Source organism: Sphaeroforma arctica, assembly GCF_001186125.1.
Source record: "Sphaeroforma arctica JP610 unplaced genomic scaffold supercont1.209, whole genome shotgun sequence".
NCBI classification, from domain to species: domain Eukaryota; class Ichthyosporea; order Ichthyophonida; genus Sphaeroforma; species Sphaeroforma arctica.
In genome coordinates, this window is record NW_014040349.1 from 14,844 (window position 1) to 30,471 (window position 15,628).

At 43.6% G+C, this 15,628-nt stretch overlaps 3 protein-coding genes across 3 annotated transcripts in view; 1 reads left to right on the forward strand and 2 right to left on the reverse strand.

Annotated features, from left to right (window-relative positions):
• Nucleotides 1-110: 110 nt before the first annotated feature.
• SARC_03907 (hypothetical protein) lies at nt 111-2,897 on the reverse strand (the record flags this gene model as incomplete). The annotated part of the gene is made up of 2 exons (XM_014302277.1): nt 111-1,602; nt 1,899-2,897. Coding segments are annotated over 2 exons (2,491 nt in total), but the record flags the coding sequence as incomplete, so codon positions are not given.
• A 2,697-nt stretch (nt 2,898-5,594) lies between these two features.
• Nucleotides 5,595-8,800, forward strand: SARC_03908 (hypothetical protein). The gene is made up of 5 exons (XM_014302278.1): nt 5,595-5,763; nt 6,574-7,050; nt 7,777-7,884; nt 8,042-8,135; nt 8,448-8,800. Exons 2-5 carry the CDS (start codon nt 6,586-6,588, stop codon nt 8,663-8,665), a joined length of 885 nt encoding a protein of 294 aa, XP_014157753.1. The 5' UTR covers nt 5,595-5,763; nt 6,574-6,585; the 3' UTR covers nt 8,666-8,800.
• Nucleotides 8,801-9,110: 310 nt separating this feature from the next.
• The window catches only part of SARC_03909 (hypothetical protein), a 7,470-nt gene continuing 952 nt past the window's right edge, over nt 9,111-15,628 (reverse strand). Inside the window, exons 2-13 of the mRNA XM_014302279.1 lie at nt 14,867-15,110; nt 14,426-14,550; nt 13,734-13,934; nt 13,295-13,420; nt 12,680-12,928; nt 12,139-12,250; nt 11,585-11,738; nt 11,284-11,380; nt 10,544-10,711; nt 10,155-10,329; nt 9,734-9,850; nt 9,111-9,411 (exon numbers count right to left, since the gene is read on the reverse strand). Coding sequence (XP_014157754.1) covers nt 9,404-9,411; nt 9,734-9,850; nt 10,155-10,329; nt 10,544-10,711; nt 11,284-11,380; nt 11,585-11,738; nt 12,139-12,250; nt 12,680-12,928; nt 13,295-13,420; nt 13,734-13,934; nt 14,426-14,550; nt 14,867-15,110 — 1,776 coding nt within the window. The 3' untranslated portion in view covers nt 9,111-9,403. The remainder of the gene's footprint in view (nt 9,412-9,733; nt 9,851-10,154; nt 10,330-10,543; nt 10,712-11,283; nt 11,381-11,584; nt 11,739-12,138; nt 12,251-12,679; nt 12,929-13,294; nt 13,421-13,733; nt 13,935-14,425; nt 14,551-14,866; nt 15,111-15,628) is intronic.

The following is a 15,628-nucleotide window of genomic DNA, read 5'->3' on the forward strand; positions in this document are numbered from 1 at the left end:
GCTGTTTCCCGTTTCAGGTGGAAGAGTAGGGTCCGCTTCTCCGCTTAAACTCGTCGTGGCTGTCATTGTCGAGCTAGGTGACACACTTGGCGAAGGTGTTGCACTTTCACCGGTATCAGGCAGACCATCACCATCTTCCGGTTCGCAATTGGTAAATGTGCCATCCACTGAAACGTTCAGGTTATCAGCAGTGATTGCGACGCTTGTCGACCTATCATCGCCATCGCCATCCACTGGCATAAAGATGAGCACTTGTCCATTAAGAGTCGATGTGACAGATACCGTGTACTCACAAATGAGCAATGAATCGAATTGAAAACTTCCGTTACCATCAGTTGTCACTGCAAGGCTGAACGATGGAGTGTCTTTGCATGTAACTGTTACCTCAACATTCTCTAGACCGCTATACTCATCACCCAACCCGCATCCAATGGTTCCCTCGATGCTACCCAATGTACCATAGTAGATATTGTTGTCAGTAGAGTTGGGGGCGATGCTCGTCAACTCTATATCGGTGACTGATACCAAATTGCTGCTTCCTTCGTCAACAACGCCGTAGATGGGACCCACTGCAAGCACACGGCCAGGTGCAAACATAATGTATCTGCAATAGGGCAAGTCCGAGAATAGGAAATACCCGTCGTCGTCAGTAGTTGTGGTGTAATTTTTGAATTGCTCTTCATCAGATACAACCATTGACAATGGGCACGTGACTGTGATCTCAACATCGGCAATGGGCTTTTCTGACACCAACTCTAGAGCGTGGCCAGATATACTTCCCAGCTTGCCGTAGGTAAACGTACCCAACGTCACGGTTTCATTGTAAGAGGATAACGTGATATCTGTTGAACTATCGTCGCCATCGCCATCGTTGGGTCCGTCTATTAATACCCACTCATCCAGTGTAGGTGGAACCGACACTGTGTAGTCGCACATCAACATCTCATCAAATACATATTCACCGTTTGCATCTGTGGTTGTGGTTTGCGACATCATCGCATTACCCGGACAGATAGCAGTGACTTCCACGCCCTCGCAACCACTCACATCTGCACCCTCGCGGCACAAAACTGTTCCCTCGATACTTCCAACATCTCCGTAATAAACAACTACGTTTCCTGTGGCACGATCTGGAATAAGTGCTTCTGCGCTACCAACTACAATCTCATCGGTATCTCCTTCAAAGAAGAAACCGTAGAAAGGCCCGGATCCGTCCACATTACCCGGTACGCTGATACTATATGTACAGTCAGGCAAGTCATTGAACTCCCGAGTACCTTCATCGTCTGTATTCTTTTCTACCATACTGGTATCGTCCTCGCATGTGAGTGCAATTGGAACGTCAGGTAAAGTTTGCTCTGTCACAATATTTACCACTGTTACTGAAATCTGTTGACCGGGGGCTCCAGCATTACCAGTATCGGGGGGGCCACGTTCTTCATCAACAATTATTACGTTGTTATCAGTAGGCGGAGAGCCAGGGTCAATGACATCTACTACGTCCGCTCTAGTTTCATTGGTGCAGCTATTACAAGTTGCGAGTAAACTCATGCCATTGGTGATGGTGTTTGATTTGGAGCAACAGTTCTTTGGTAGGCATGCCTGTGGTGAGAGTTCAGCGTCGAGAGTGATGTAAGCTACCAATGTAAAAGACTTCTGAATGCCATGCAATAAAATTCGTGGGTCACAAAGTAAAGCACACTCGATTAGATCGTTAGACAAGCTAGTATCATATACACGCAACCTTTCCAGATTCAAAAAATAATACAGGCATAGCATTTATGTAGAAAAGCAAATATGGCCAGATTAAAAAAATTCAGGTTGTCTGCAAAAGCGATGTCATAATTTGAGCTTGAGAAGATGCTGTATTTGTCTGTGTATATCACATGTGAACGTACCTGGATGACCTCACCCGTGAAGGTTCCTTGTACGCTGAAGTCTTCATATGCACAGTAAGGGCCATTTCCAACGTCGACCTCGCAACCATCATTATCATTAGGCAGACACTGCTGATCAGTAGCTTTAGTACACTTATCACCGTCACTGTAATACCCTTCGTCGCAAAGTCCGCAGATCCACTCACTTCGTCCCGTGTCCGGATCGAACCATATTGAAAGCACTTTACAGTTGGCAGGTGTTGCCGGGCGTGGATCGACGGGAAGCTGGTAGGCGGGAATCTTCAAATCACCGCCAAGGTCACACTCAGAGCTTGCTGGTGGTTGGTTGTCAATGGGTGGGAATAGCAGGTCTATGAACACCTTGAGCGTCTGACTCTGGTAGCACTTCGTGAAAGCTTCCACACAGGGTTCGTCGCACAAATTGACTAGCAACGATGATTTTCTAAGTGCTCCATAGGTGTTACTGTCATGTGTGCCGGGCACCCATGACAACAGCCCACTGTAGTAGGTATCAACCAGTGATACTGATGCGTCCACATCACACTTGGCGCCTACTGGCAGAAGGGAATTAAATTTTTCAATGCACGGTCTAATTACCTGTTCAAACACCTGTTCACCACCCTCTTGCAGGTCAACCATGTGCCTACCGATGGTGATAAGTGTAGTGGTCAGGCAGTTATTTTCTGGAACCATGGGTGCTTTGACTGTTTTTGTGTCTGTAAGCGAGTGGGTGACTGTAGCCGTTGCATGGAACCATGAGTGCGAATTTTCAGGATGGGTAACTGCTATATCATGCGTGGTGTCCATATTCTCACCAATACCACCACTATTTTCACCTTTGCTGCTACCACGATTTCCAGGCACAAGGGGTTTAAAATCCCAAACTCCTTGTTCACGTACTTCCTGATCCACATCGTGCGAGACTGCTTGTCCTGCATTCACTATGCCACTCGAGCACAGGTAAGTGCATAATAGCACAAATGATTTTGACGGGTACATCATCAATGATTGTGTCGCTCACGATCTCTGTTATTGTGCTATTTATAGCTGGTATATTCCTGAAGCTCGATCATGTATCGATGCCAGCTCGAAGACTTTAATCTAACAACACCCGGTTTAATTACTATTCTGTATTACAAACTATACATATATTTCTACAATGAAGCTAGGATCTACCGTGATTTTATGTAAATACAATGTACATGCCGAACAAGTGCATTCGAACGCTGAATGTACATGGAAGAACCGAAATTCTAAAATTCTGATTGCTATGCCTTAGATCAGCTTTATGGACTTGCTAAACCAACTCTGAGTGTGTGATACATTGGTAATGTTCAACCAGTGAAAGTAAATCAGCTGTAACAGGATTCTTATAAGTAGGTAAGAACTGCTGATATATCGACAGTAAAAGACTAAATTGTGTACTCCAACAAAAAGTTCAGTTATGTTGGCAGTGTAGGTCACTATGATCACACGGACGTCGATCTCAAGACAACTAATCTCAGTTCACATGTCTGTGTTTTGTGTCCTCCGTAGACCGTAGCACAATTAGGGACTCAAAAATGGGAGAAAATAATGTAAACATAAATGTAACTACAGTGTAATTTTTTAACTTCACTTACTCTATTGCCAAGGTTAATCCTTCAATTTTTGGAAAAGATGACGGAGACTACTCTTAATTGCTCAAAGACTGCACAGGCTGAATTCAAAAATAAAAAAAACAAATAAAATATTGGGGGAACTGGGGACTGCGTCACGGCGGCAGAGCACCATAGCAGGCATAGGCTAAATATATAGAGGTAGGACTGTGGGAATTGGGAAACTGTTAAAATTCTGAAGTTGTCTTTGGCATTTTTAAAAAACATCGTTCGAAAACTCTGTCGTTGCTAGGCATATATCGAATGAAGATCGGTCTATAAAACAAATTGCATGGCCCACTGTGTCCTCACTGTCCTGGATTCCTGACTGTCCTCTGGAATTGGATTTGGGTCTCGAACTCTCGAGCGGAAAGAAAGTTTCTCTACCACTAAATACTGAAAATACAAACGACCCTGTAATTGTCGACAACTCTCCCAGTCTCCCTACTCTCTGTCTCTGTCTGTCTCTGTAGTAGTATCTCTCTAGTAGTAGTAGTAGTGTTTTAGAGGGAAAGGCTGAAGACTCTGTCTTTCTCTGGGAGAGAGAGGGGATCGTTAGACTTAAACAATTACCAACCATTCTGAACAGGCATCTAAAAAAAAGTTAAGAGCTACAACGTAACAACTCAGTGAACTCACCGCTCGTTTCAATTTCATCCACACAAGAAGAAGAGAGAGAAGCGAGAGGGGAGGACTGCTGGTGGAGGAGTGGAGGACTGAGACTCAAGAGTGGAGATTTGTGGACAGTGGAACATGAAGAGTGGCGACTGGAGCGGGGAAAGTCGGTGGGTTGGAGTCCTGGACTCTACTCTAGTAGTGGACTCAGTCTCACAGTCTGTCAGTCACAGTCTCACAGACGAGTTTTGAAGTCTGAAGTCTGGAGTCTGGCGTCTGGATTCTGGAGCTAATCTCAAGTGCTCAACCGTCATATGTAAGCGATTTTAATAAAAAAACGGACAGTAAACTATATACTACATACTAAATACATAGTAGACTACTACTACTAGTAGAGTGTCAATACTTTACTACTACATACTACTACTAGTAGTATGTTAATGTAGTATTTAGTAGTAATAGTAGTAGACTCGGACAGGAAACCCTCCACACGACCACGTCCACACTCTCGACACTATCAGTGCTATCACGCGAGAGAGAGAGACGCAGAGAGTATTTATTTACACATTAGTCAGTAAATAAATACTAAATACATAAGGGATTCTCAAATTAGCGACTGAGACAGTCACACACACACAGTCCAGTCACACACACTACACTGACAACAGCCTACAGTCTACACACGCACACAGTCACTGCCTCACTGCTGGTCACACACACACACACAACACAAGAAGAGAGTGAGTGAGAGAGAGATAGAGAGTAGAGACTTTCTCTAGTTATAGAGTAGAGATAGGGGATAGATACTCGTATTTCGATTGGCCATCAAAGTAGACTATATATTCAAGAAAATTATTCACTGTTTTGTAATTTGTATACATTTCTGTTCTGGACAGGTTCAAAGCTTGAATTTGAGCAACCAATATGAGCCAACGAAAAATAAGATTTAAAAGATAGAAGTGCTGTATTTCCCAGGGATCCAGGTATGTACTATGTATTATATTGTATTTTCTATTTTGTACAGGTTTTGTGAAGTGTAAATATAATAAAGGCCAATGAAACGTAACCATAAGAAAATCCGATTCGATTTGATACTGAAGCAGGTGTGTGACTGGTGTGAGACTGGTTTTGGCAATATGGAGTTATGGACGATTGTAATTTGGACGACGGACTCGGAGTCCCGCCCGTTCAAAAAGACAAAAACACGAATCATATTGACATACGTATTGATTTCCTTCGCTACCAAACAATTGAGTATGTACTCCGTGTTTGAGAGGGATGCTATGGTACACTACATACTTTTGAGCTCTTTTACAATGTTTTGTTTTGTTTGTTGTTTGTTTGTTTTTCATAAAAAAAACAATAATAATAATATAAACAAATACAACACGACAAATTATAAATAAATACAGTTGACATGAATATTCGATTAAATACTGAATCAAGCTTACTTAGCCTAGTGAATACACCACAAAATCAAAGTACAAGATAAAATTGTTTGTATATAGCGTATTTGCACACGCGCACGAAAACTCGAATAGATGGCCACATTATGTTTACTCGAATCGAGTTAGACATAGATAGCTACAATGTGATCGTATACTTTTTAATAGGTACTGTGGGGTTGCTGATGATACCATTATGTCTCGATTTTATGGCGCCCTTCCTGCCCGTAAACATTAGCAGAGTAACCAATAGTGCATCCAATATATCGTTAATGATAGGTATTGTCGGCGTATACGTGTGCTGCCTATGTTTCCACTTTGTTAAGGTATGTATTTGTACGACGTTGTCTTGCATGTCCAAAATTTTGATGTAAGCAGTATGCGATTGTCTTAACCTTAAGTTTCTCTCAGAGAGACATATAGGCATATAAAATGTAAAAATTGTGCACTTTTCCACTGAACCGACGGAGTCTATCGTGTAATATACACAATTTACGTTCTGCAATGAAAAAAAAGTTTCAGTATCCAACATGAGGACTCTGTTCAAGCTTCAGAAACGTTATTTAATGCAATAATTTCTCACAATATATTGTATACATATATATGGTTCCGATTTCATTCAAGCTAACGATGTTTAGAATATTGCTTCTTTTGACATTGAATAGATTTCATGTGCGATGCGCGAACATTCTAGGCAATCCACGAACGCATATATACTGATAGTAGTTTCGAAGCCTGGTACGTATCTGTGTTCAAGGACGACTATAGAAGCTCTACACCTCACGAGATGAAAGACACTACTGAAAGATCCTAATCTAAGCATCTTTTACCCAACATAGTTACTCAAATATACAGAACGGATACAGCGTAGTTAGTGCGTGTAATTTATTAAGTTTGCAAGAAGCGTTTGAGATCAGTCCGGAAAATTTCACTTAGAAACGCGCACGTTCATTTTATCGTATCCGTATGCATATACAGGTTCTTCCGCATATGCAACGAGAATATGGGACCTCCTCCACCAGTACTGTTATCCATACGATAATCACCTGGTTTTTTGTGATCAATGGTCTCTGCCACTTCTTTTTAGCTGTCGCGTTACAACCCAACTCGCGTAATGAACGGATCAGCGAGCTTTGGACGCCTTATAGTAAAACAGCAAAACCAGAACCTTATGCAGATGCCCACGCAGGTTCAGTACCAAATTCCGTAGTAGCAAATTCCATAGTGGATAAGACTAGCGGATCTGATCGCTGTGATAACGTAACGTTGTCAAATACATCTGCAATTTCCGATGGTGCTCACGCTCAACAGGATAGACTTGATGACAACGTCAGCCGCATAGAGGTAGCAAGTGGCACAATCACAGCTAAAATAAAAGGAGAGAATTCTGAAATGGATAACGCTGCCGAAGTGAAGGCACAGGAGTTGTCGTCAAAGAATTCAAACGTTCATGAGGTAGTCCATCTGCACTTATTCTGCAGTCTAATCGTTTCAAGATTTGAAATATGAATCAACGTGGATCAATTTTTCCAATGCATAACACTAGTATACAGTAATGTTTCCAGGGTCGCATACGAATATTACAGATCAATATTTGAGATGACAGTTTATCGCAGTGATCTCTGTCGCATATTTACGCTTTAACATACGACATCAACTTTACACAATACGATAGAGTGGCCGAAGGATAGAAGGAATTGGACAAAATGACAAGGAAAAACGTGTATGCAAGTTTTGCGCTATTGAAAGAAACAGGATGCAGCTCCACTGTCATCATTGCCGATCGTGTTCCGGTACGAAGTATATAGCAAAGCGACTTCTAATATTTACATTTGCTCTGACAAACTACAATCACCTAGTCACAATGCTCTATTGTGCGTGGACGTTTTGTATGCTGCTGTTGCTTCAACTACAGATCCTCGTCAGAGTTAAGTGCCAGTACCTATGTATATCGATCGCTACCTTGATGGGGTTGCATCCTATATGAACGAATCAATATTAACGCAACCATATATCCTACAACAAATTGCAGCGTACATGGATCATCACTGCCCTTTCATCAACGGCTGCGTCTGGGAGTGCAACTACGCCCACTTCTTTCTTTTCCTGGTATACTCCTGCGTGGGACTGTGGTATGCGCTGTGGATCACCGCTCCAATTCTGAGAGATTGTTTCCTCCAGGGCCATAGCAAATCAGAATCCTGCGCCGGTTTGGGAGGCCCACTGACGTTCATGGCTGTTCCTCTGTCAGCGCTCAATATTCTGGTGCTGATAATCCTACTGCTGGAGGTATACAGATGATTTCGATGCTTGCTAAACAGGCTCCAAGTGGCCTACTACGCATGAGCGGCATCAAGCGCCCTAACATCCACATCTACAACATACATTACGTTGCAATTGGACCTTCGTACACGTCTAATCATTGGGATTCAATTCGCACCAACAGGTGTTGGTACTTTTCGTCGATATATCGACGTTCATGTGGTTCAAAGGGCTCGACCGTGGTATGATCAAACACACTCGAGGTGCTTATGAGTACGGTAAGTGTTTCGAGTAATTCTGCTTAGACCGGTTGCCCAAATTGTATGAAGCGGTTGTATATATATAAAGCAGTTGCATATATCATGGCAGCGAACTTGTGTGCCTGCAAATAAATATTTATATTATCCGTGCACGCGGTGGTACCTGTTCGTGAAATTGCCGACAGCTGGAACTGTTCTGTTGACATTCCCAGTCCAACAACGATCGCCAAGCCAGCACCACCACCGAGCGAGTTAGCTAGACGACTACTCACACAACACACGCTCTTAATAACCTCTTCTCAACTTGAATTCGCCTGTCCCGCCCCGCAGCTGTCCGAAAATCGCGTATACCAGGGAAAGCAAGTCGGTTCGAAGTGTTGCTGAAAGGACCGCTACGGAGAAACGGATACATCATGGCACTAATCCCACCACTGCACATTTTGGCCCGAGTCTGCTCTTTTAACGTATCGCTATATCTGCGGCCAAATAGCAGGGAATGCCATGACAATAGCAAGTCAAAGTCAAAACCACACGACAAGAACTGCTGAAATAAAGGGGGAGGGAAACGCAGAGGGGAACATCGTTGAAGTCTGCGAGGCAGTATTGAACTGTCACGTAGCACCCGGTGGGAAATTAGCAACGGGAGAAGGCATACTTTCGTTTCTAAGCCTCTGAAGGAGCTCACGACGAGTTTGTCGAGCAACGAAGCACCCGCGTATAGCTTCCTTTGCAGCTCTGCATAGTCTAGAGAAATGCGATTCGCCTGGTGTCAATCGTAATGCACATGTTTGCACCATCGATTGCATACCTTGCAGCAGAATGCCGACGTGAAATTGCCCATATGTTGGAATATTGTAGATTTATGACGACACTTCGATCCACTCTGTAGGCAGTTGCTGACCAGGGATTAGCGACCTAAAGTTCAACTACCTAAGCAATCGATTGAATTCTGCTGTATAGATGCGGGACCTGTCACTGATACTACACGTGTTAATCTAATCAATTTGCACTCAAGTGGTAGATTTGGGAATGGCAAGCTCGCAGCTACGCTACAGATACACAACAATTAACAATAAAATTAAAACAGATTGCCCATTTCTACTGCAGCTCCGATGTTTATTGTCTTAACTTGCATCGTTCCGACTCCCATCTTCCCTCCATTCGTTCGCAATCTTTTGTGTCTTACTAATACACAGCACAACACAGCATAGTCGGGACATTCTGGATCATCGGCCAAAGCGCGCAATCCCAGAAAATCGAAACTACAGTAGTGATGTTGAACTCCTTCATTCCTCTACAAAAAAAAAGAAGATACATTGATTTGAGTGATTTAAAGACAACGCCTTCAATCCTCTATAAGGAAAGAGAGGCATAACGACATAAGCGATCAAATAGGCTGGGCTGCCACAGCGCTAGCAGTGCATGCGGAAGGGCGGAGAAAGTGAACCCGCTGAATGTTAAGAAGACGTGTTGTCACATTACCCGCATGGACTATACGACAGAACGGGTACCACTGTGAGAAACAAAGGTTGAGCTGCATGTAGTGGTATCAGTTGTAACAAGACAGGACACGCATGACAAAACAACGAAGGATCGAACATCACCATCGAACCCACCCTTTTTACGCCGTTTCGCGGAAGCATCCTGCAGCTTCTCAGTCAACATGAGCAGCCCGTCCTGGGCTTGGTTCGACACTTCCTCAACCGCCTTCCTCGCAACGGACTCGGCAGGTCCTATGATACGGTATACGAGGTATGATCGAATTGCCATGACATCTTAGTATTGTGCGATGCGATACACACAGAGCCGTGTATATGTTCTGAAATGCACATCAATCTAACTAAGAGCACCGATAGCTCACGACGATAGGCGTTGAAAGGTAACGCGTAGGCATGCAGATGATTTCCAAACTGATGCAACGCGTCTAGAGTTGTGACCAACAGACTACACAAGATGACAATTTAGGGTTATCTCTCACTGTGGTCGTAAACAAATCCATTTCGATGGACAGAGAGGCCAAAGGCCAAACAAACATACCCATTAGTCCTAGATGATGAAGCGCGTATACAGTTCCGGCCATGGACACCGCAAACAGCACGAAGACCATGTTAGAAGGCGTGGTCACAAAGTCAAGGAAGGCCATGAACTCGTTGAAGCCCAGCACCAGGAAGACCACAATCAACCACACGGGCGGAGCACCTGATGTGGTGCGCTATAAGACAGGCACGAACATGGGGACGAAGGTACGGTATGTTAGTTTTGATAGTATGTGTATACTTTGAAGGGCTGCACAGGTTTGGGGAAGCGAAGCGGACGTGCGCTTACTGCGGACGGACGGGTGTACAACAGTACTACAGAGTTATACACCCGAGTCCGAATCAAGCACAAACTCTGAGAATACGGACAAGATCACGGCTGACACGTACCTTCTGTGTACGGAGAGCGTCCTCGTAAATGGGCTTGATGAGCTCGTCTATGCTCTCTTGCAACGCATCCACCTGTGTCGGCTTCAGCAGCTGTACATTCGTGGCCTCCAACGACCCCTCAACCTGAGGCAGGGTCATCGTTGTAAATAATCCGATGAAGTCTACAACCTGTTCCATTGGGAGAAATTTGCGATTAGTGCATGGTTTGCACAACAGATTCATGCATATATCATATCGAATGACTTACAACTTTGATACAACCGAAATACGGATATACCGGCGTATACGTTTCAATGTATGTGAACGCATTCATGCAGCTACACGAATAGAAGGCGAGCTCATATAATTCTTCACACGGGAAGGACCAGTAAGGCATGAACCAATACAACCAACAGTACATGGACAGACATCGACATACAGTATGCGAATAGGAGACAGGACAACATGACATTCCACAGGTTATAGCCATGTTCTCCGTCGTGGCTAAGCCAGCCAGAATTAAATACTCATATACGCACATGGAGTATATATGTATATATATATATATATACTAATTCGAACGAACAATGCATGATCCACAGAGTTCTCAAGAGCAAGCTCAATACTGAAGCTAGTGTTGTTGCCAGATGACCAATGTCATCGAGACAAGACACTCGTATCATCCCCAAATGCATTCGCAACAGTCTCAAACAATGTTGACAAGCTAAGCAAAGGTAAAGGGTACGCAGCCGATCACATACTTTATTCCTTGCATTCGTGTACGCTTCGGGTACGTTATCATCCTTGCCCCACTCCCTCGGTATTTTGTTCTCGTCGTACTTGAAGTTCTTCTCGAATCTACAGGGGAATGGTAAACATGTACATTTGATTTTAAACGCAGTCATTATGCAGCATCTTGATCACAAACGAAAGATAGAGGCACGCAACTAAGAACCTATACTGGGGCTTCGCTCACCCATAACAAATTCACTCAAATGCACAGCTACATCTGACTATTAGAAAAGCAACCGAGAATCCCTGTCAGATCTCAAGTTGACATACCTCTTGACAGCTGTTTCTTTCAATCCGTGTGTAGAGTGTTTTATTTGCTTCTCGGCCAGCTCGACTGTGTGCGTGTTGAACTTTTGCAGTGTGGCAGCTGTGAAATCTTCTGAGAAGCCCATTTCTGCGAACTGTTGGTTGATATCGGCCTGGCCTGTACCATTGGTTTAAAAGTGGAAGATAAATAAAATGAGACTGAGATACGGCCAGTTTTTCGCGAATATATGTCACTGCCGCACTACTCGGCATGCGTCTCCGAAAGGAGCCCTAAAACATACATCCTTGCACGCTTTGTGTATATTTGGCAGATCATGAGTGTCAAATTAAGATTGGTGACAACCCCCCTCCCCCTTGTACGAGACTGTAGGATATAGTCGTCGATTGTCTACAGTCAACATTAACACAAAAATTGCGACAACGACACTCAGCGCTTGTACCTAAAGATCAAACCGTGTCAATCGACGAATTCTGTTTAATATTAGTTTGCTAAGTACATGTTATGCGATAGTAGAGCGTAGCACAGACGACACGATTGTTAAGCGAATACGACATACCCTTTAAAAGCGTGTCAGTGTATACTTGTCCAATCTCCGTCCACATGTCATGACGCCCTGAGGCCAGAAGCGGCGTGAGTTCTGCTTGAAAATGTTCCTCGATGGTACGCGTCTGTATGAGGATGAACCAAGCACGGCGGTATAACTTCGCAGTTGTATAAGAAGGTATTCATGGACACTAATTTTCTAACGAGAGGCAATGGTATACCACCAGCATGAGGATGAACGAGATAGTTAATTACTGGCTGGAACAAACGCGAGATCCAATTGGCACACATTTTGGGCGGATGTGGTGCAGATCCCTTTGCCGGCTCTGCTCAATAGCAGCCAAACCGCTTTGAAGCTATCACTAGCAAAATAGAAATCGGAACCAAAAAAAAGAAAAAGACTAAACGAGAAATCTAGTAGTGCAGACGAGGTGTCCCAGTGCACTTCGCGCACTATGCGCACGCACACATAGTTGACCAATGGTCGATAATGTTCAACACATAGCAGTAGCACCAGATAAACCGTTTAGCGCTTCAAATATGTAAGTACGCACCTGAGCAATAACAACATTACGAGCATATGCGTCTTTCAATTCCGAGAAGTACTCGTCCATCGACATAATGAGTTGTTCGCGTCTCTCCAGGTACGTTGGCTCATGGTAGATGGAACCTTTCTCCTTAAACGTCTGTAGTGATGTACTCACCCTCTCAGCTATCAGTGTTCCCAGATCTTTCACCACTTCCCCGTCACTCAGCGCCCGCTTATAAGATTCAAACTCCTTGCGGGTACTAGCCATCACAGCCTGCACTCAATGCGACAGTAGATATAACAAATGTCAGCCAGTGACACGTGATGTATTATTGTTATCAGCAACATACAGCGGTGTAATGCTCCCGGCTTTGGCGTTCGAATTGGTTGACTTAACTGTATCAGTGACTGAATTTAGTAACTGACGACTACTAGAGTGCAAACAACTTGCACTTGTGCAATACACCAAAACTCTGACTGACATACAGGATAGAAACTGCACAGGCAATCGAATGGGGAAAATTCAAGGAAGAGATTGCTTTCTGTTAATTAAATCAACATCATGTTTCTCCCCTATAGACTCTTCATACTAGTTTGCGGTCTAACTTTCTAACGGCGAGATGCGCACGTACAAGCCTACCTGTGCAATCTCGTCGCATCGGACACGCGCCAGCATTTCCTTCACCGATGGCAGGTCGAGGTCTCTCTCGGCCAGAATGGTCTCCCAGATACGCCCAGAGTACTCTGGAAATCCATCGGCCGGAACCTGAATGAAAGGTGAGCTGGGTCAGGGTCTGGCTTTGGAGAAAGTGGTACTACCTGGAACTCTATAACACAGGACTGAGTGATTGTGTCTGGGATGTGACACGGAAAGGTTTTTGTTCAGATGAGAAGCTACAAATGCACCACGAAATCAAAAGTGCACACGGGACCATTAACCTTATTAACGTGCATCTTTCCACTGTACATGGTACACTCCAACTGCAGGTATGTTGTATTGTTCGTATGAACTTTAGAAATACATAGTTTCGTATAGGACGGTCTTTCCAAACATAATACGCTGGGTAGTACAAACTTACCTGCTTACTGTAGACAGGTTTGTAGAGATAGTCCTCTCTGCTATTGTCCGTGAAGCGCTTGGATAGGGTGGACACCTGGTCCATAAACGCGTCTTTCTGGAATACATAGTTCGGAAGAGATGTGAACTCCGCGTCGAAGAAGTCGCTGAACTTGGTGTCTTTGAGGTTCTCCGGCTTGTCTAATTTGACCCACATATCATCCTGCGTGTAAAGCCATCGCATTTTTGTTTGGTTTTAGTATGTGTGTATTGGACACGTTGCTGAAGAATGTAGCAGATTTGCATGCGCTTCTATTGCACCGAAAACTCGCAACACGGAGGAGGCGAGAGAACAGCATAAAACCAAAGTATCATTAAGCGCAGAAAAAAAACCCAGACCAATGGGTACTGTAACGATCGATGGAAGCACATTGCTTTTACTACACAGCATCTGCAGAGACCACTCTAAGCTAAACCACTGCATGCTATGATTGTAAAGGACACGTCTCACTGTGCGCGAGTGAGTATAAATAAGGAATATTTGAAGATAGGATGGTCGAGACAACTGCACACGGGATCAATAACGTATGTAGAGAGGGATACCAGTCCAACGTATATACTTTGGTAGAGGCATGGTGTAAGTATCATCAGCAAAGTTCTGGACAGCCTTAAGCGACGAAGTGACTAATAATCATTCCTTGTGCTACGACTCACCATATCCTTGCGCAAAATGTTCGACAGGTTAACCAAGGGAGTTGACTGGTGGTCACGGAGGATGAACAACAGCAGAGTCTTTGGGGAGCCCTCCGTATAGAACAGCTTCAAGTGAATCTCAAACACTGCGGAGGCGGTGGGCGTTGAAAGCAAATGTTGGTTAATAACACAGATCCACTTTCACACCGATACCACTATCTTAAAACGACGTACAAACCATTACCGCTATCTTGAAACGACGAACAAACGACGGGCTTGTTTAAACTGAGCAAATCAGCAAATCAATGGATCAACGATGTACCAAAGTCTTAGCCATGCACATGTACAGAGAGCGGGTTCGCAGCAAACTTCTTTATAATAAAAAGTAGGAAAAGTCCCCACACGAACCACGCATCGACATGTACGTAAACTGGGGTTTGTATTCTGGACATACAAACAAACCTGTGCGCAATGTCTCGTAGTTGGCGGCCTGGTATCGGCCTACATCGTTGGTCCACATATTGATAATCAGCACTTCCGAGATGGCAAGGGAAAACAGGGCACTTTTGCGCTCAAATTTGATGTGGTTTTCGCCACGTTCGCGAGAGTCTGAGCCTTCGACGTCCATGATGAGTGACTTTGAATTGTCATCATGGGCAAGCCACAGTCCTTTGGTGGTCTGTTGCCGATGCTCCTCATCCATCACCTGTATTTTGAGAAAGAAACGTTCATGACCGAAAATAAGGCGGGTGGCTGTGCTACATGATAAGTATCACAGCCTAGCACCAGAGAGACACACGCACAGTTACATATATAGACTCAAAGTATGAACACAGTCATGCTGTACCAAGGAGCTACGCTTATGCACATATAGATACAAACTAAGAAGTAAAGCAGCTATGCATATACACACAAACACACACAAAAACACGCATCAACACATACACACAAATGTATTTATATCAATACATAAATACATACATTCATACATACATACGTATATACATACATACACACACGCACATATCTATCTATCTATCTATCTATCTATATATATATATGTATATATATATATATATATATAAAGATAGGTAGATGATATATAGGTATATATCTTATATAAACATACATGGTACATATAAAAGCATATAGTTATAAACACACACATTCACACACACACACACACACATATATATATATATATATATATATATATATATATAC

What these genes read in the sequence shown, in the direction of transcription:
- SARC_03908 (XM_014302278.1), top strand. Translation starts at nt 6,586, where the DNA reads ATGCAACGAGAATATGGGACCTCCTCCACCAGTACTGTTATCCATACG. An exon ending in TGATAATCCTACTGCTGGAG is followed by an intron (nt 7,885 to 8,041) that starts GTATACAGATGA and finishes TCGCACCAACAG; the next exon opens with GTGTTGGTACTTTTCGTCGA. An exon ending in TCGAGGTGCTTATGAGTACG is followed by an intron (nt 8,136 to 8,447) that starts GTAAGTGTTTCG and finishes CCCGCCCCGCAG; the next exon opens with CTGTCCGAAAATCGCGTATA.